Genomic DNA, 20,988 nt, shown 5'->3' with positions numbered 1-20,988 from the left:
GCAGGTCAGGCAGCATCCGAGGAGCAGAGAATCAATGTTTCGGCCATCCGATTCTTGATGAAGGGCTTAGCCCATAACATCGATTCTCCTGTTCCTCGGATGCTGCCTAGCTTGCTATGCTATTCCAGCATCACACTCTCGACCCAGGTACCTGCATAGCTTAATGTTTTTTTAAGACATTCAACACCTCTTCCTTAGAGTCATAGTCATAGAGTCTTACAACACAAAAACAGGCCCTTTGGCTCATTCATCCATGCCAGACAGGTTTCCTACACTGAACTAGTCCCATTTGCCTAAATTTGGCCCATATTCCTCTAAATCTTTCGTATCCATGTACCTGTCCAACTGTCTTTTAAATGTTGTAATTGTACCTGGCTCTACCATTTCCTCTGGCAGCTTGTTCCATAATTGCATCATCCTCTGTGTGAAAAAGTTGCTTCTCAGGTCCCTTTTTAATCTTGCCCCTGTCACCTTAAACCTATGCCCTCTAGTTTTGGGCTCCCAACCCTTAGGTAAAAGCCTTGGCTAGTCACCTTATCTCTGCCCTTCATTAATCTATAAACCTGTATAAGGTCATCTCTCAGCATCCTACGCTGCAGCAAAAAAAAAGCCACAGCCTATCCAGCCTCTCCTCCTAACTCAGGGAAAAAGTGAGGACTGCAGATGCTGGAGATCAGAGCTGAAAATGTGTTGCTGGAAAAGCGCAGCAGGTCAGGCAGCATCTAAGGAGCAGGAGAATCGACGTTTCAGGCATGAGCCCTTCTTCAGGAGCCCTTCTTCATTTCCTGAAGAAGGGCTCATGCCCGAAACGTTGATTCTCCTGCTCCTTGGATGCTGCCTGACCTGCTGTGCTTTTCCAGCAACACATTTTCAGGCCTGTAGTATAACCCCATGATAGTGATTTGCAACTTCCTTATTCTTGAGTTCTTTCCATACAGTCTCACTGGATGAGCCTACCACGATATCATTTCTTAGCGTAGCTATGACATTCTTCTTAATCAGTAATGCAATCTCCCACCCCTTTTTGAGTCCCTCTCTATCTTGCCTGAAATATCCAAACGCTAGAACTGAGCTGCCAGTCCTGTCCTTCTCTCAACCAAGTTTCTGTCATGGCTACAGCATTGTATTCCCATGTACTAATCCAGGTTGAGTTCATCTGCCTTACCTGTTATAAAATAAAATAAATATACTTCTAACCACCACCTACTGCTGTGTTCATTAATCTGATTGAGCCTGCTTTTCCTGTCAGACTTACTTGATTTAACCTCTACCTTCTACTCAATCACTCCCTGTGCTGACCTACTGTTCTAGATCCCACACCCACCATCCTAGCTGATTTCAGGGTGTTTGATTTAGTTAAGATCCTTTGGTGTTCTTTTGATGTTGGTTGGTAAAATGGTCTCTCTATTTTCCTATTTCCTTTTGACTGACTTCTTAGCTAGCTTGTGTCTTGCACTGAGAGTCAAAGAATCATTTTACCTGCAATGTAGGGGTGACTAGTAAATGGTTCTTTAACTGTGACCTTCACAGTGCACCAACACTCAAATCCAGGTTAGTACTCACTTCACTGTATGTCTTTTTCCATTAGCCCACCTTTTTTTTTCACTAACACAAACAGATCAAGACTACAGTCAGTTTTTTTAAACTTTGTGTTTTGCTCTTATGTCACCTTTTTTATAAAACCTTAAGTTATCTTGGGAATGTGACTTAAAATAAGTTATTTACATATTAATGAACCAGAACCTGCAACTCATTCGAAAAGATGAAAGACTTACAGCAATCTAGATTTGTTCAACATATCATTTCAGTCGCATGACACTAGACCTTTTGCTATAAATTCTATGCCTTATAGTCCTGCTCCACAGTTACCTCATGAAGGAGCAATGCTCCGAAAGCTAGTTCTTCCAAATAAACCTGTTGGACTATAACCTGGTGTTGTGTGATTTTTTTTAACTTTGTCAAAGAAGATAGGTGAGTTATCCACTGAGTAATATCTATCCCTGGATTAACATAATTTAAACAGAAATGCAGAGCAGCAAGGCACAGAAAAGTACAAGTGTACAGCAATTTAAATGTGATTACCAATTACTATGGTAGATCTAGGCCAAAAATACCAATTGTGTATTTTTGAGTATCTCAGTGTAGTTAGAAGTGGACAATTACAAACTTATTTTTTTTCTCATATATTGAGTACCAAGATGGAATATGTTATTGCCAATTCTTTGAAGCTTAACGAGAAGCACAGAGGGTTATTTTTGTAAAAGGACATTGAATGAGTATAATGAGTACAAGAAACATCAAATTCAAAGCCTGGCTTCAGCTCTCAATTTTGCAGCTCATTGATGACTCAGGATTTAAACATGACACTGGTTTAGCACCCAGCCATTGTTTAGAAGCAATTTCCAGGGTTGTGAGTGGCAAGGTGGGTGAGGTGTATCATTAATCAGTAGATTATTTTAAAAACCAGAAAACATCTTTTAAAAAATCGGTGTACTTCAGATCACTCATAGCTACATGATAGTATTTCTACTGCCACATTTAATGAGGGAACACTCTTTTCAACATCATCGCATTTGTTCAGTTCTTGCTCAATCTCGGAAGAGCCTGCTAATTAAAATATGAACAACTAACGAACCTGAGCTTTCTGTCTATTTCTATTCCCATTCCTTGTTTGCAGTGCTTTTGAATTTGAAACAGAAACTTCAGTGTTGTCATGACAACTACTCATTTGTACTTCACAGGAGATATGTTGCTGAGCATCTCTCAGCAACATTTACTTCAATCTCTGATTCAAAAGTGATGTACTCAGTTTAAAGGGCCTTGTTACACTCAACTCGTGCTCCAGGTGATATGGGGTGGGAAAGAGTCAGGGCTGTAGGCATTGGACGCAAATTGCAGGTAGCCACGAAAGTGGCAGATACGGAGGTGGGCTTATTAGAAGACCTGTTTCAGTTCTCTGCCTCACAATCACATTTGTTTTAGAACCTGTTAGGCTTTTTGGTCCTTTCTACTCAAATTCCTCACCCTCCCAGCATGCCACATGCCCCCTCCATCCTAATCCATGCCTATCAGTAACACGCATGCCTCCTTAGTAAGTTCAGACCAATTTAAGGCCTACAATTCAAATTATGTTTTCTTATGCCCCACAGCCAGACTCCATATCCCCTCTATGACACCTCATATTCCCATTCCAGTTGCCTTGTCATGCTTGCTTTCTTTTGGCAGTTAGCACAGTCTGACAGCTGGCCATGCACATCTTGTTGTACATCACGATGTCCCAGTGCTCCTCTAGCACCTACACCATATGGCCAAAGTGTTTCCTCCAAATATCTAGCACTGCAACAAGCTGTGGGGCATATCTGAGAGTCCTAGGGGAATAGTCCACAGTGAAGTCCATGAGGGCAACTGTCAGACAGTGGGTTTCAGCACGGTAGCCAAAGACAGCCTCACATCCCAGTCCTGGGCTTTGCCCCATGTTCAGGTGAGCTAGCGTGGCATTGTGTGGGGGGGTGTTTGGGGGATTGGGGAGGGAAGATATCTGATCCATGCCTCTGAGCTACAAAGAGTGATTCGTGGTCAATCCTTTTTTTGCCATAAGGGCTCGTCCATGGGAGGACTGTCACAGTAGAAGACATGTCTTTCCATAAGCCAGGTTTCTGGGCAGGTGTGAGTCAGTGTTGGCAGATCAGGTGGCTCAAGGTGGTGAGGAGTGAGCCAATGCCATGTACATGCATGGCTCCACATTTGGCACTTGTCCACCTGTAATCATTGCACCTTGTTACTGTCCACATTTGTCCCATGTAGATAGGGACAACTAAATGAATGGTGCAATGTGATGTTTTATGAAATGTTTCAACTATTTACATAATGTTATCATTGAAAGAAACTTTAGACATAAAATTGTTTTCTCAATAAACTGTGCACATTACATCATATGGTAAACTAAGTATTTAAACCAGATATAACAATCAACAAGCTATGTAAAAGTTTTCCAGCTATCAACCATGTATGCCATTTGTACAATTTCTCCTCCTCTCCCTCCCACTGTGACACACTGAGCTCCCCTACTTTGCAGATGGAGTGGAGGGAGACTCCTCTGTAGTGGAGTATGATGGCCCTGGAGGTTTCATTAGGTAACCCTGCACATTTTATAAGTTGGACCTCCTTGTTTGGAGCTTCCAAAGATCAGATAGGTCCAGGAATGGTGGAGGTGTAGGGCCCAGCTACTACACGATCTCCTCAGTGGAAACTGTCAAAGGGTGTCAGGTGGCTTGACCTTCAGCTGGTACCTCCTAGCACTGCCCTGTCTCCTTGTGAATAGCAGTACCTGGAGCAGGCTCAAGGCTCCATGTCCCACTGTCACCCTGCCTTCAGTCCTGAGGACCAATGCATGGGGCAATGAAGTGCATATGTCGTTGACTTTCCAGTAGTCTCTGGACTGGGGCTCGATCTCCATGGCAACTGCCAACTTCTCCATGGAGCAGAGAGATGGTTACTGGACTGGCTGCAATTCTGCAGAACTAAGGTCTTGCTGCATCACCCCAGCTCCTCAGCAATGTCGACAAATACCCCTGCTGCTGTTCCTTGTACATTTGGACAAAGTCCTTCATCAGCAAGACTATAGAGGCATTTCCTGTCAAGTACTCAGCAGATGCCTGGTCTCTGCAGTCTCTGATTGCTAGTGGCCTGGAGTGTTTTTCTCTCTCTCTCGCTCTCTCACTGTCTCTCTGAGCCCGCTAAGATGTCATTTTCTATGCTGTTGAGGGATCCGGGAGGCAGATGATGACCTCTCCAGTGTGACTGAATGATCATCAAGCGATGTTGGGGATATTTCCTCTGTGGGACATGGGCTGGACTTTGCAAGGCATGTTTCACAAACCTGATTGAGTTTTTTGAAGAAGTAACAAAGAAGATTGATGAGGGCAGAGCTGTAGATGTGATCTATATGGACTTCAGTAAGGTGTTTGACAAGGTTCCCCATGAGAGACTGATTAGCAAGGTTAGATCTCATTGAATACAGGGAGAACCAGCCATTTGGATACAGAACAGGCTCAAAGGTAGAAGACTGAGGTGGTGGTGGAGGGTTGTTTTTCAGACTGGAGGCCTGTGACCAGTGGAGTGCCACAAGGATTGGTGCTGGGTCTTCTACTTCTTGTCATTTACATAAATGATTTCGATGCAAGCATAAGAGGTACAGTTAGTAAGTTTGCAGATGACACCAAAATTGGAGGTGTAGTGGACAGCGAAGAGGGTTACCTCAGCTTACAACAGGATCTGGACCAGATGGGCCAATGGGCTGAGAAGTGGCAGATGGAGTTTAATTCAGATAAATGCGAGGTGCTGCATTTTGGGAAAGCAAATCTTAGCAGGACTTATACACTTAATGGTAAGGTCCTCGGGAGTGTTGCTGAACAAAGAGACCTTGGAGTGCATGTTCATAGCTCCTTGAAAGTGGAGTTGTAGGTAGGTAGGATAGTGAAGAAGGCGTTTGGTATGCTTACCTTTATTGGTCAGAGTATTGAGTACAGGAGTTGGGAGGTCATGTTGCGGCTGTACAGGACATTGGTAAGGCCACTGTTGGAATATTGCGTGCAATTCTGGTCTTCTTCCTATTGGAAAGATGTGTGAAACTTGAAAGGGTTCAGAAAAGATTTACAAGGATGTTGCCAGTGTTGAAGGATCTGAGCTACAGGGAGAAGCTGAACAGGCTGGGGCTGTTTTCCCTGGAGCGTCGGAGGCTGAGGTTTACAAAATTATGAGTGGCATGGCTAGGATAAATAGACAAAGTCTTTTCCCTGGGGTCAGGGAGTCCAGAACTAGAGGGCATAGGTTTAGGGTGAGAGGGGAAGGATATAAAAGAGACCTAAGGGGCAACTTTTTATCACAGTGGGTAGTACATGTGTGGAATGAGCTGCCAGAGGAAGTGGTGGAGGCTGGTACAATTGCAACATTTAAGAGGCATTTGGATGTGTATATGAATAGAAGGGGTTTGGAGGGATATGGGCAGGGTGCTGGCAGGTGGGACTAGATTAGGTTGGGATATCTGGTCGGCATGGACGGGTTGGACCGAAGTGTCTGTTTCCATGCTGTACATCTCTATGACTCTATAAGTCCACTATTGAGACAGAAGAGGCAGATGATGTTGCAGCCAATGGTTGGTTATGATGTTTGACATCTGGTTAATGTGACTTTGTGTGGGTTGACAAGGGTTACTGACTTGGATGTTGGGGCATGGATGCCCCTGGATCTCTACAGGAGCGGGCCCTGTCTTCTCCTGCCAAGGCAAGAACAATTTCCTCTGAGACAATGAGGACACGTCTTTCCAGTACCCCACGACTGTCTGAAATTGGTCTGCCATGTTATGGGATGTCTTCTGCTGCAATGACATAAAGCTGGTGAATGAGTAAGACAGAAGTGGATATTACTGCTGGTGCATGTGCGGGAATAGGTGTTGAGGTATACCAAAGGTCTGAAAAGTCAGTGTGCTGGGGGTGCAGGGTTAATGATATGGGAGTTTGTGGGACATGAAGTGGTATAAAGTCTAAGTGAGAAAAGCTGTTAATGCAAGCGAGGGGGTGTCAGAGCATATGTATTGGTGGGAGGTGGGTGTGGTGGACAGAGTATGAGATAGCAGATTATTACATTTACCCTGGTGGAGCAGAGAAGATCATTGACCTTCTTCCTGCACTATTGACAGTCCTCATCACCCTGGAGATGGCACTGATATGGCAGAGGAGGCCATGCCAACATGCAATGCCAATATCTGACCATACTGGCATAATATGTTGGCATGCCCCCTCCCCCCTTGCCGGTCTTCCAAGAAGTAGACTCCTCTCCTCTCCAGCACCACATTCACAAGGACCTCCTGGTCATATTCTTCTTCTCTGCCATCTCTACTGTTCCCTAACAGAGAGCAGCAGAACTTTTGGATGGCAGCATTTCTGTAGGTGCATACAGTGCTTCGAATGATGGCGTGACCCCAAGGGATGCTGGTCTTGTAGAAGGCCCCTGCTGAGCAGTGCATTTCTACTGAATGATGAAGATAGGATGTGAGTTTTGCCATGAGAATTGAAATGACAATTAATACAGCAAGTTTGCAAAGATAGGGTGACAGAACTCATTTGGCCTCTTGTCAGGAATTACTCCACACCATATAGCCATGACTCACACTTAGCCAAAAGAATGGTAAAATTCAGCCAATGGTATTAGAATAGTGGATTCCATAATAAAATGAAAACTGTGGCAGTGTAGTGGCATTCCATGAATTTGGTATCACCACAAGTTACTAGACAATTGGTAGCTAGTCTGCTATTTATGAAGTCATACTAAACTATTCCATGGTGTTGATGTTTGCTTAAATTTTGCCAGTCACTGCTTCAATATAAATTGCAGATTATACAGGACAAAATTACCTTTGGCTGCTTCCGTCGTGCTGTGTAAATTAGAGTCATAGAGGTCTACAGTATGGAAACAGGCCTTTCGGCCCAACTTGCCCACGCCACCCAGTTTTCACAATTAAGCTAGCCCCATTTGCCTGCGTTTGATTCAAATTTCTCCATAGCTATTCCATCCATACATCAACCTAAATGTTCCTTCAATCACAAAATTATACTTACTCCCACCACTACCTCTTGGAGCCTGTTCCAGACACTGATCACCCTGCTCTGCAGGACCCTTTTTTATCTTTCCCCTCTCGTCTTAGATAGATTAAGAGGACTGATGCATAATGTTATCATAGCCTAGAATAGACAATCCAGTGAAATCAATTGATAGCAGACTGTTTTCACCAAATATTGGGCAGCATACCAGCAGAAATAGCAGGAAAACAAACATTGTTTGAGCAGCCTCTCCCCCCATAACCTTACCGAGGCAATATATAAATTTTTTTTCAAAAAAATACTGTCTTCATAACAATCTTTAAATACATATATAGACATGACACTGTGTAAATATCTGCATCATCACAGCCTGTAACTGTCAGTCCCCAGGGCTGCACGTTGTTGAAAGTTTTGTTAAACACAGGGTGATGACATTAATGACATGAGTCTATAAATAAGGGTTTCGTATTAAGCTGTTCCTTGTCCATTCAGATAGTCACCTCTTAGCCCTCACATCACCTAAGAATTAAAAACTAAATCTAAATTTTTCTCTTCAGGGATTTTTCATTCCTTTAACTGACTTCTATTATTAGAGATGTCCGCATATGGTATTTGAGTTGCTAGGACCTTCAATGGGAGGATATGCTGCCAATGACCTGTCTTGTAAAATTTGTTTATTGGGGCTGACTAGTATTAATTGATGAAGGACTAACCAGTAGTAAGTCTTCAACAGATGAGGCACATACTTGAGTAATGTAAACTACTTTAATGCATAATAGCAAGATAGTACGATATATTAGCCAAAGACTAGTTAACTATATTTACATTGGGTAAGAGACATTATTGTTTGCTAAGATATAATAACTGCATATATGCCATGTGGCTGTAGACAATAAGATTCTGGACTAGTGGTGCTGGAAGTGAACAGCAATTCAGGCAGCCCTTCATCTGAAGGGCTTTTGCCCGAAACATCGATTTCACTGCTCCTTGGATGCTGCCTGAATGCTGTGCTCTTCCAGCACCACTAATCCAGAATCTGGTTTCCAGCATCTGCAGTCATTGTTTTTACCTTGTAGACAATAAGAACTGATTAGCAACTAACAATAAGAGAGAACAATTACTTAGAAATGTCTAGCTCCTTCCAAAGACTACCATTTAAATCAACGGGAGGAACTATCTTGTTTACGCTTTGAGGCCAATGGTTGTAAAGTCAGAGTCCTACAGCGTAGCGACAGGCTCTTTAGCTCAAACTGGTCCAAAGTGTCCACCCACGCTAACCCCATTTCCCTGAATTTGGCCCATATCCTTCTAAACCTTCCCTATCCATGTATTTGTCCAACTGCCTTTTAAAAGTTGTTCATGTACTGGTCTCAACCATATCTGCTGGCAACCATCCATATGCATAGCACCCTCTGTGTAAACAAAAGTTGCCTCTCAGGTTCCCTTTTTTTCTTTCCCCTCTAACCTTAAACTGATGCCCGCTAGTGCTCGATTCCCCAACTCTTGGAAAAAGACTGAGTGCATTCACCCTATCCATGCCTCTCATGATATTATACACTTCTGTCATATCCCTTCTCAGTCTCCTACACTCAAAAAGAAAATGTCCTAGCTTGTCCAACCTCTCCCTATAACTCAGACCTTTGAGTCCTGGCAATATCCTTGTAAATTTCTACTGCATTCTTTTCAGTTCAACAACATCCTTCCTATAGCAAGGTGACCAAAACTGAGCACAATACTCTTCAGTGCGGACTCATCAACGTCCTGTATAACTGCAATATAACTTCCCAATTTCTATATTCAATGCACAGACTGATGATGGCCAGTGTTCCAAAAGCCTTCTTCACTGCCCTTTTACCTGTTCACTTTCAGAGAACAATGAACCTGAACTCCAAGGTCCCTATGTACCTCTACACTCCTTAAGGCCTTCCCATTCACCATGAAACTCCTACCTTAATTTGACTTTCCAAAATGCAAGACCTCACACTTATCTATATTAAACTCCAATAAATGAACTTCTTTAGACTCTTGGCTTGAGATTGCTGCAGTGCCCTGTGTGTTGGCAGAGATCTTATTGGGAACTTGTTCATGAATGACCCCATTCATAGGATAATGGGTGAGGGTGCTGCTAAATTTAGATGGATGGGAGGACATCTTACCTCATTGCTATCCCACCACTAGAAAGAAAGTGTCATTCTTGAAGTCAGGCAGTTATTAACACTCAGAATCAGGAAATTGGATCGCTGCTTTGAATGCATGAAAAGATACTACTTATTTGTTATATTATATTATCAATTGTTGAGTTTGAAATATTTGTTATTTATAATCATGTGATGTGAATTTTTAATATACACAGTATCATATGGCATTATGAATTTGACTCTAACTTCACACTATTAATACTAGATTTTCTAGAATTGCATATACACTGCTAATATCCTAAACTGGCAAAATGTCATTGGGTTGACTTTAACCTTTTGCCAAGAGTCAACCTCACCCAATAAATGAATTATAATGAGTAACTCAAGTATGTTATTACCAATAAGCCAATGCATTTTATTTTAATTTGGACATTATTGTTATGAAAGTGTAAGGGGTACTTTACCTTTAAGAGAGTGGAAGAGCTAGCAAGGACTTAGAGAAGCACAGAGAGTCCAGAAGAAGGTAACAACATAACACTTGGTTGAACAGCTAGAGTAGCTGGCTTGCCTGGATACAAAACCAAATTCAAATTTGGCCAATCAGTTTAAATTATGCCCCAATTTAGGAAACTCCAATCAAGTTTGAAATTAGTATTTTGACAATATTAAAACCAATGAAACAATCTGATGTTTTGGGGCATAAATATCAGACATTTTGAACAGTTACCCAGAGTAGCTAGTACCAACAGCTATTGATTGCAGAAAGATTTGCTCTCTTAAAGGTACCTTTAGCTATCAAAGACCTGTGAAGCAGAACCTCTAAAAAGAAGAAAAGAAGACAGAGGAAAATCTACAAAGGACGCTCGGCAAAGCTGACTGGATTTGAAATGTGACTTTTTTTTTGTAAATCGTAATTGGGATTTTATTGGACCAGTAGGGCAAGGTAAAAAATAGGTTTATAGAAAGGAGTTGGAAATAGTTATTAATTAATTATTCTCTGTTAAACTTTTAAAAAGTTGTTAAGTTTTACTTTAAACACTGATTTTTGGGATAGTTCTTTGATGCTGTAGTCTTAACAAATTACAGCATGGAGTCAACCTTTTCTGTAAGGGAGGTTTAAATTTACAGAGGGGTTTACCCTGTGTCGTAACATCATAAACTGCGTTATTGGCTGCTGAAGTTCATTGTGTCAAGGCCTTCAGTTTAGTTAATTGGCTCCCAGCTCTATTGGACATGCTTGCAATCAACTGCATAAATTAATTTCTAGACAATTAAACATATTGACTGCACTGGTACATTTTCATCCTTTTACCCAACCTAGGATTTGTCTACTGGCTGTTTACTGCAATCAAAACTTAGAATGTGTGAAACTCAGTTTCTGCAAAGAAATTACTGAAGATACCATTAAAAAGTTATGTAAAAACTGCAGACGGTAAGTATGGAAATTTTAATTAAATAATTTTGCTTAGAATTTATCTTCATAACATGCTGTTATTTAAACATCCCAAAAATAATGAGGGTGGTGCAGCACATGTGTTATAACCTATTGTGCTACCGTGTGATAGAATCCAGATTTGCAGCCATAATTTTTGTTGTTCATCCCCAATGACATCCACACCTATAGGAGGAGGTGATGATCATAGATATTGGGTTTCATGAAACATAATCCTGGACAGCTGTTATGCAATTGCTATTCACCTGATCAGGTCCAATCTTGTAGATGGACATTGTTATCTGAACCCCTAAAGGGCAGGAAAGGTATAATGCCTTAACGTAAAAATTGGAAGAAATGTAGTGCTGCATAGTTTCACCTCTTTGTTTTATTTATCACTTTTAGGATCATTTACTGTAATTTTCCTGCTCAGAATCAGTTCTATTTGTGATGGAACTGAAAGTGAAAGCCAAAGTTTGAAAATGTAAAACAGTTTCTTTTGAGGCTCAGGCTTCCATTTAGGCCTGATCCCTGGAATTTCTTGTATTTGCATTAGACATCATATTACACAAGGATTCCAGTTCATTGTTTTACTGAATAAAAATGTTGTCATTGAGTTGACTTTGATAGTACCAGTCTGAGTTTAATCACTGTAAACGCAGTTTATTCACATGTATTTAATGCCATATTTTACATATCCTTTTTTATTGTTTTTAGACTGAAGTTGCTTCATCTGTACGGCTGCCACTCTATCCATAATCTGAAGGCTATTCAAGATGTGAACAAACAAGTGAAACTGCACCACGATTTTCCACTTAGTACTGTCACAAATCAAGGATGCTGAAAATAAAAAGTTTCCTTTGTTAGTTGTGATTTCTACCGTGCTATACTTTATGAACTCTCACTTCCTAATGTGGGAGTTAACATTTATCAGATTGTGACTCAGGACATCAACATTAGGCTCCTCCACTACTTTTTTTTACAATGACATGACCTATAATATTTCCATATGAGGAGGTAACAATGTTGCAATTTTGCATTTTAGAATTGGCTTGATTTTACTGTGAGTGATGAATGGGATTTCAGCCATTCATTATACTTCTTGTTCATAAATTTCAATAAGACTTTGTGCTGATACTTGCTGTAATTATAGAGCAAAAGTGGTGTTCAGTGGAGCATCTCAGGTCTGTGTGGATAGCACAAGCAATTTATATCTTTCTGATCGAAGGAGCAGTAATAGGCAACGCAGAGTCCAAACATGAAAATGTAAATTGGAAAAGTGAATTCAATGTCAAGATAGGTCTTGAAAAGATAGTTTGTATTGAGAGAGACATAGAAAAAATAAAATTAAATTTCTGAACAATTGAGACTTGTAAATGTTCATTTTCAGTATTAGAAAGATCATTCAACAATCATAAAGAATTATCATGATGTTAAAAGTTAAAACTTACATTGTACGGACAAATCCAATATTTTTCTGATGTGTTTAGTTCCTATATCTAAGCGAAGCACAACATCATGATTTTCACTGTATTTGGCTAGTAAGATGGCAAGATACCTTAATACCACAGCTTTGCAGCAACACAGCATCTCAGGCTATAACTTTCTGAATGACATCATTGGGAGGTAAAACAAAATGCTGACTGAAACAAAAACAGAAATTGCTGAAGAAACTCAGCAGGTCTGGGAAGAAGGCAAAGTTAGTGTTTGGAGTCTGGTGAGTCTTCTGTCACTGGTCTCAAACCATCCACTCTGCTTTCTTCTCACAGATGCTGCCAGACCTGCTCAGCTTCTCCAGCAATTTCTGTTTTGTTTCGGATCCCAGCATCCACCGTCATAGAATCATACAGCACGAAAACTGATCCTTCAGTCCAACCTGTCTATGCCGATTGGATATCCCAATCTTACCTCGTCCTATTTGGCAGCACTTGGTCCATATCCCTCTAAATCTTTCCTATTCATATACCCATCCAGAGACCTTTTAAATGTTCTAATTGTACCCGCCTCCACCATTTCCCCTGGTTGCTGGTTCCACACACACACACACACCACCTGCATAAAAAAGTTACCCTCAGGTCATTTTAAATCCTTCCCCTGTCACCTTAAACCCATGCCTTCTAGTTTTGGACTCCCTACCATTGGAAAAAGTCCTTGGCAATTCATCCTAACCATGTCCCACATAATTTAATTAACCTCTATAAGGTCACCCCTCAGCCTCCAGTGCTGCAGGGAAAAATGTCCCATCCTATTCAGCCTCTTCCTATAACTCAAACCTTCCAGTCCAGGCAACATCCTTGTAAATCTTTTCTGTACCCTCTCCTTCCTATAGAAAGACAACCAAAACTGTATGCAGTATTTTGAAAGTGGTCTTGCATAGCAGATGTCTGGGTGGAGCCAGATGCATAGAAGTTCAGTGTTACACTGATACTCATGGCTTTGACTGCCCACCAAGTCCATCAACTGCAAGTTGTCCAGCAGCATTGTGTGGGAACTGGTGATGGCCTCCCTCAATGGACACAGTCTTTTCCTCCACTAGCTCCCAGACATCTTGCATGGAAGGTGGTGGCATAGCATTAATCCAGAGCACCAGGCTACTACTTTAGGGAAATAGGTTCAAATCTCATGATGGCAACTTGTAGAATGCAATTTCAATGAATAAATCTGAAATATAAAGCTCTTGGACATCCATGGCGGTATGGTGGAACAGTGGTTAGCACTGTTGCCTCACAGCACCAGGGAATCTTGGTTTGATTCCAACCTCAGGCAACTCCCCTGTTGACAATTGATCTCCTTCATCTATGTCATTTCCAACAGCTAGGTTCAACAATTCAATTTTTTTAGTTGGACTGCACGCATATCACTTTAGTAAATTTTCCTGAACACAATCTAGTAACATTTGCCCCTCTCTCACCTTAATACCACCAGTGCCATGTCTACATTTGGATAGATAAAGTCCCCAGTTCAACCACTCCATAACAGTAGTATTTCTCTATAGTTTACCTGCAGATTTGATCCTCTACATCTTCCCAATAGTTTATCATCTTCAGATAGCAATGGTACTGTCAAAACAAAGTGGTCAACTTATGAATCACAGAGAAAGCCTGATGCCATCCTTACACGGTCTGGTTACATGTTTCCATCAACAATAGAGTTGACTCTTAACTGCTCTACCATTCAGTTCAAAGGTAATTAAGGATTGGATAACAAATACTAACTTTGCTATCGATACCTACAACCTATGAAAAAGGAAAGAAATTGGAAGCCCTACAGCCTAAATCAGTGCAAAATGTCAATATTTCTAAACTATGGTTAATGGGGTTTGCATAGGTTTACAGTTATCTTGCAATTTAGCTGAGTCTCAAAATTTAATGTTCGGTCGTGCATTTGCAATCATTTTGACCTGCACATGGGAAAATCCTTCGAACTACCTGAAGAAGAAGTTGAAGATGCCAAAAAAGAGCAAAGGCCTTTAATATTCTTATGTGCTAGAACAGTAAATCAGCAAATCATCAAGGAAGACTGGTTGAAGTGATTAAAATTGCAGACTTACAAGAGGGCAGAATTAGGGAGTGCTGAGTAACTCAAAGGACCAATAAGGTTGGAGGAAATTATAGAGATAGGGAGCAGGCAGTCAAAGAAGGATTTGGAAATAAAGATAAGGAATTTTAAAATTATGCTATTGCTCATCCAAACGCCAGTAAACCTATTGGTGATAAATTCGGATACAGGCTGCACAACTTTGGATGATGTCAAATTTTCAGACCATTGATCAACCTGGAATGCGTTCGAATTGTCAAGTCTGCAGGTAATAAAAGCATGAATGAATGGTTCACTTGCAGATAAGATGAGGTAATGGTGAAGTTAGGCAGTTATGGAGGCTAAACGAACAATTTTAGTGAAATTGTGGAAATATAGCTGAAAGCTCAACTTGAGTGGTTCTGGCTGTGAAGTATCCAGCCACAGCCTCTTCGCAGTGGTTAGTGCCACTCTCAGGATTTTGTTTTTAGCACTCTCACTGTTCTGTATGAAAACAAAGTTTTAATGTTCAAACATAAGAATAAGAACAAGTGCTGAAAATTGGGATTATATGAGGTGCTTGTTTTTGATCAGCACAGATGTGATGGGATGAAAGGCCTTTTTCTGTGCTGACTATTTCTAATACTCTACGACTTTAATTTGACTTCAAAAATCTAACTTTTCCAATCTAGTCACATTCTCACAATGACTCCCTACTAACAGAATTGATCAGGGATTGAGAAAATCCACCCTATGCAATAACCATATCAAATGACTTTAAAAATAGTGTGACAATTTGAATATGTAGGCATAGGTCAGTTATATACTTAATTAAACAATCTTTTCCCAATGTGAAAGGCTATTTAGGTAGTTTTTATGCAGTCCTTATGCAGGCATTTTTATCTGTGCATCGTTTGGCCAGAACTTTTTGTGGTTTTGTTCAACCTGACATTTTCAAAGTATCACGCTGTGTGTTATATTAACGTTTTAATCCACAACTGTGGGAAAACACATACTTTTCTTTCTTGGTGCCAACATGAATGACGTACAGTTTGGGCACACACAAATGGTTCACTTCTGAAAGTTAATTAATAATACCTACAGCTTGCCTGGTATTTAAAGGGGCAGCAACATTGTCAAATTGTTGTATGACTAAGTTTGTTTTGCCTATTTACTATCATATAACATACCAAGATGCTAATTGTATCAAAACAACATTGAACTGATCTGGCTGTTTTCTCTCCCAAGATAGCAAAAGATTTCTGTAAACACCTGTTCCTAAAAACAATATCACTTTAATTTATATCCTTAAAGTCTGTACACTTTGTAAAGCATTAACTCAAATTGTTTGAAGTTGAAGGCATATTAACTAGGTTGACACTTTAAAGACCTGGAATGTTCTTAATCTGTTTCCGTGCATGGCTGTGTACAGGACATGCTCTTCTCTGTCTTAGATTTCTAGGATGTGGCTTTCAATTTGTTACTATGGCTTCACTCACTTGTTTCACAACTATTACCATGGTGATACTATCTTGGGTTCTAGGCTGGCTAAAACTATTTGCATTCCTGCAATCAAAATGTTGTTAAGCTCTGCTACACGATTTACTATTTATAAGTAATTTTATTAACCCTTCATGATCTATCAATGAAAAACGAGAATTTCTCTCTCTCACACACACAACACATAAACACTCACACACCCTCTCACGGACGTATACTCCATCACACTTACGCACACTATCAAGAACGCACGCAGTCTCTCTCTCTCTCCTCCATGCACACACACACTCTCTCTCCCACACACACATGCACAAACACATGCACTCTCTCTCTCACATGTATGCACACATGCATATGAAGTGAATTTGCATTTGTACATACATTCTATTTTGTTCAAGATGCATACAATCCGTAGGCAGTCAGTCCATGTGACAATTTATAAATTCCTACTTTGGAAATAGAACCAGTCTGATTTAAAGTTGGCGTACAGACAGATTCTAACCTTATAACTTTAATGCATCGTCTGAGCTGAGATGTCACCTTTCTTTCAAAAAACCTTAAATTATCTCGGGACTGTGACTTGAAAGAAGTTCTGGGACTTACATATTAATTAATCGAAACCTGCATCCTCATTCTAAGTGATTAAACACTTAACAGCAATCTAGGTTTGTTCAATACATTACATCAGTTGTATGATACTTTGATCTTTTACTATAAATTCTGTGTCCTATGATTGTGCTCCACTCGCCACCTGTTGAAGGAGCAGCGCTCCAAAAGTTTGTAGTTGCAAATAAATCTGTTAGACGATAATCTGGTGGTGTTGTATGATTTTTTTAAACTTTGTCCACCCAGTCCAACACTGGCACCTGCACATCAGAACAGGAAAGGCAAGGCTCATACTCACAAATCTGTTAGTCCCTCTTCAGCACTGCGCTACTTGTAGCACCAGCACAAACAGACCTTCCACCCTCTGTTTTTTATCACTCGCTTCCAAAGAATGCAACACTTAATTGAACCTCCTTCTGTTGATACTAGAAGTCACTATTCTGACTTCTGACCTCAAAATTACACCTCTCATGTCTGTGCTGAACTTATGCATAAACTAAGTAAGCTACAGCTTCAGATTTCCCATTATGAGGGACCACTAAATATGAAAATGGAGTTAGTAAATTTTGAGTTTAATTTGTTGAAAAAAAAAGAGATGGGGAAAATAGATTCTCTAAACCATCATTTAATTCTGATATGACAAATATACACTTATCTGGTTCAATAATTATTAAATGGCTCCAAAATTGTTATATAAAACAGTCCTGCTTGAATATTAAACATAATCAGAAATTTTTGATTTGCTCCCAGCGTCCATTCAAGAAACGCTGCTGCACTCAGTCTTCCAGGCTTCTGTCACACACTGACAAATAACAGTGCATCTCCATGGTGCTATGCTTTTCCTTTGACCTACAACAGTCATAACATCCATTTAGACACTTCAATTACTAACTGTAAGTGCCTTATATAGCTTTTTCAGACAATAATAGATACAAAAAAGATTTTGAATTTTGAAACATTTTCGTTTTTAAGTATCAAATGGATTTTCTAAAAACTTAAAATGTGAAAAATTCACTGCCTTCTCTCTTTGACACCAGGAATATACATGTTATTGAAATGTATGCATTATATTATTTCACTTTTACTTTATTTGTAAATGTAACAGATTGAGTTCAAATAGATTGTCCATGGTTTTTGTTTCTAATTATTATAGAGAGGCCAATTAGAAATGAAGATAAAATGTTGAAGTGGATGATCAGAGAAGTAAAAAGGAATTGCTGCTTGAAGAGTGATTAAAATAATGACCAAAGGTTGATAAATATTTCATTGTAATAAAGAAGGGGTCTCATACAGCATTAACATTGGAACAGCCTGTGTGAGAAATCAAAATGCTCATTCAGAAACCAAATTAGCTATTGTTCAGAGAGCCTAGTTCATTCAATGCAATTTAATGGTGGGCACTCTGAGGATAATAGAAAAGCTTCGCTTAAGTTTTTGGCAAGATGGGTTAACCTTGGATTCCCACCTAGTGGGACAGATTAACAAGGAGCAAGAGTACTGAAGACATGTCCTTTAATGTGTTATTGCCATTGTCTGCACATCAGCACAATGGGCTGATCATTGGTTATTATAGTAATCTCTGTGAAGCATAAATGATTAAAGGCAGCCTTTAAAATATGACCTGTGGGCCACAATTCACAAAGACAATCCAAGGTATTAAAGGCTGCACAAGGGCTCAGAACTAATTTCATCTCACCTCGCATTTCAAGTACTTGAAACTATGCTGTTTTATCCAATGCTGTCTTTTTTGGGTGATGTTGGGGTTGGAGCTGAGATCATGGTTTCAGAAATCCCATCACATTTACTATTTTCAACTGTATTTGAATGATATGACTTGTACTGCATTCATCAGAATATGGTCCAAATGTACAGACATCCCATGGCCTTCCTTGTTGGAGTCCTCCATGTCCCATTGTAGTGAGTGACTGTCATTTGTGAGGGGTGTGAATGCTGCCTGATGTATCATTACAGACCTCTTCCACGTGGAACATAGAACATAGAAAAGTACAGCACAGAATAGGCCCTTTGGCTACGGCGTTGTGCTGAGGTTTAATCCTAATGTAAAATATAGTAACTTAATATATGCACCCCTCAACTCACTGCTATCCATGTGCATGTCCAGCAGTCACTTAAATGTCCCTAATGACTCTGCTTCCACCACCACCGCTGGCAACACATTCCATGCATTCACAACTCTCTGCATAAAGAACTTACCTCTTATGTCTCCTTTATACCTTCCTCCTAATATCTTCAAACTATGACCCCTCGTGCCAGTCAATCCTGTCCTAGGGAAAAGTCTCTGGCTATTGACTCTATCTATTTCACTCATTATTTTGTACACCTCGATCAGGTCTCTTCCTCCTTATCTCCAGAGAGAAAAGTCTGAGCTCATTCAATCTTTCTTCATAAGGCAAGCCCTCCAGTCCAAGCAGTGTCCTGGTAAACCTTCTTTGCACCCTCTCCAAAGCCTCTGTATCTTTCCTATAGTAGGGCGACCAGAACAGGACACAATATTCCAAGTGTGGTTCTGTTTCTGATATTTTCCAAGTTAATTAGAACTGCGACCAATAGATCTAGCCAGAGCAGGGTTATTGTCACTGTGGCAATGAAAGTGCAGAGAAATGGAGGAAGAACAAACACGCCAATAAATCCAGGAGCAGCAGTCAGCAGCCTCCACATTGCGACTTCACAGCTAAAGGTCCCATCAAGGTGTGGAGGAGGTAAAGAAAGTTCAGAGGTTGTTGTCCTCAATGCTATTTCCCCCAGATGAGTGAGGGAAATTGCTCCTGCAGACTGCAGATGTCCCTGGATACTGTCACATTTAATGGAGCAGGGTTGATGACCTCACCGGGTATGCGACATTCTGACCAAATGGCCATCAAGGTGAGAGCTGCACTAAATCTTTATGTAACTGGCTGCTTCCAAGGTGCTACTGGGGATCTGTGTGAGATCGCTCAATCCTCAATCCACAAATGTAGCATGGCTCTTACTGAGGCAGTTCGTGCCAGGTCACACTGCTTCATGTTGTATCCCCATGACTAGGCTGTGCCAACATAGCTGGCCTCCCTCACATCAAGAGCACCATTTCATAATGAGGGTGGACTCAGTAAATGTACAAGTCATCAATGATCACCTTATCCCACCTTAGATGTCTGTACCTAATATCCTGAAAGGTGCCATGCTGCCTACATCCCTGATGATTCTCAAGTGCCTGCTTCATTTAATTTTGCTTTACGGGGAAAGATGCTGGAAAACAAAGGCTCCCTTCTGCAACCATGGCTAATGCAATCTCCTGACTAAGGCTAAGTGCAGATATGAGGCAGAGTTGACAATGTGGTGCTGGAAAAGCACAACAGGTCAGGCAGCATCCGAGGAGCAGGAGAATTGACATTTTGGGCATGAGCCCTTCATCAGGATGTGAGGCATCTCATCTCCATTCAGAACCACCTTGGAGCAAATGGTAGGCATCCTGAAGATAATGTTCTTATTCTTGGATTGGCCTGAGTGTGACTTTGCAGTAAACTTCAGACAACTGTACTCTATAATCCTTGCATGTTGGGCTGTGCACATCAGGAGTAAGAAGAGATGTGAGGGATGCTGAAAAGCTTGGAGAGCAGTAGCAGTCTTCAGCAGAGGAAGATGAGGACATTGCCCATGTGACCATAAGAAACAGGAGCAGAAGTAGGCCATTCAGCCCATTATTTCTGCTCTGTCATTTACTGAGCTCACGGCTGATCAGATAATCCTCAATTCTATTTTCCTACATTTTCCCAACAGCCTGTATGATTACTGGTTTAAAAGCTTTCTATCTCAACCTTGAATATACTCAAAGTTCCAAACTCAGCAGCTGTCTTGGTAAAAAATTCCACAGACTCAATCTCCTTTTACAGAAGAAATTCCACTTTACCTCTGTTTTAAGTGGGTGATCCTTCCCTCTGAAATAACTTAGCTCTCCCACAAGTGGAAACAACCTTTCTGCATCCACCTGGTAAAACCCCCTCAGGATCTTAAATATTTCAATACAACCGTCTCTTATTCTTCTAAACTCTAATGAATACAAGTTCAGCCTACTGAATCTTTCACAATAAGAAAATGCTTCCATACTCAAAATTAACTGAGTGAAATTCTCTGTACTGCCTCAAATGCTAGTGTATCTGTCCTTTGATATGGGAGTCAAAACAGTTCACCTTATTCTGGG

General features: G+C 40.6%; 1 protein-coding gene across 1 annotated transcript in view; it reads left to right on the top strand.

The window, feature by feature from the left end:
* The window catches only part of LOC140492364 (uncharacterized), a 132,516-nt gene extending 120,171 nt beyond the window's left edge, over positions 1-12,345 (top strand). The window contains exons 14-15 of the mRNA XM_072591285.1: positions 11,058-11,168; positions 11,886-12,345. Coding sequence (XP_072447386.1) covers positions 11,058-11,168; positions 11,886-12,012 — 238 coding nt within the window. The 3' untranslated portion in view covers positions 12,013-12,345. The remainder of the gene's footprint in view (positions 1-11,057; positions 11,169-11,885) is intronic.
* The last annotated feature ends 8,643 nt before the right edge of the window (positions 12,346-20,988 follow it).

Source organism: Chiloscyllium punctatum, chromosome 2 (assembly GCF_047496795.1).
Source record: "Chiloscyllium punctatum isolate Juve2018m chromosome 2, sChiPun1.3, whole genome shotgun sequence".
NCBI classification, from domain to species: domain Eukaryota; kingdom Metazoa; phylum Chordata; class Chondrichthyes; order Orectolobiformes; family Hemiscylliidae; genus Chiloscyllium; species Chiloscyllium punctatum.
The sequence above is the reverse complement of the archived record's forward strand: the minus strand, read 5'-3'. Positions and strand labels throughout refer to the sequence as shown.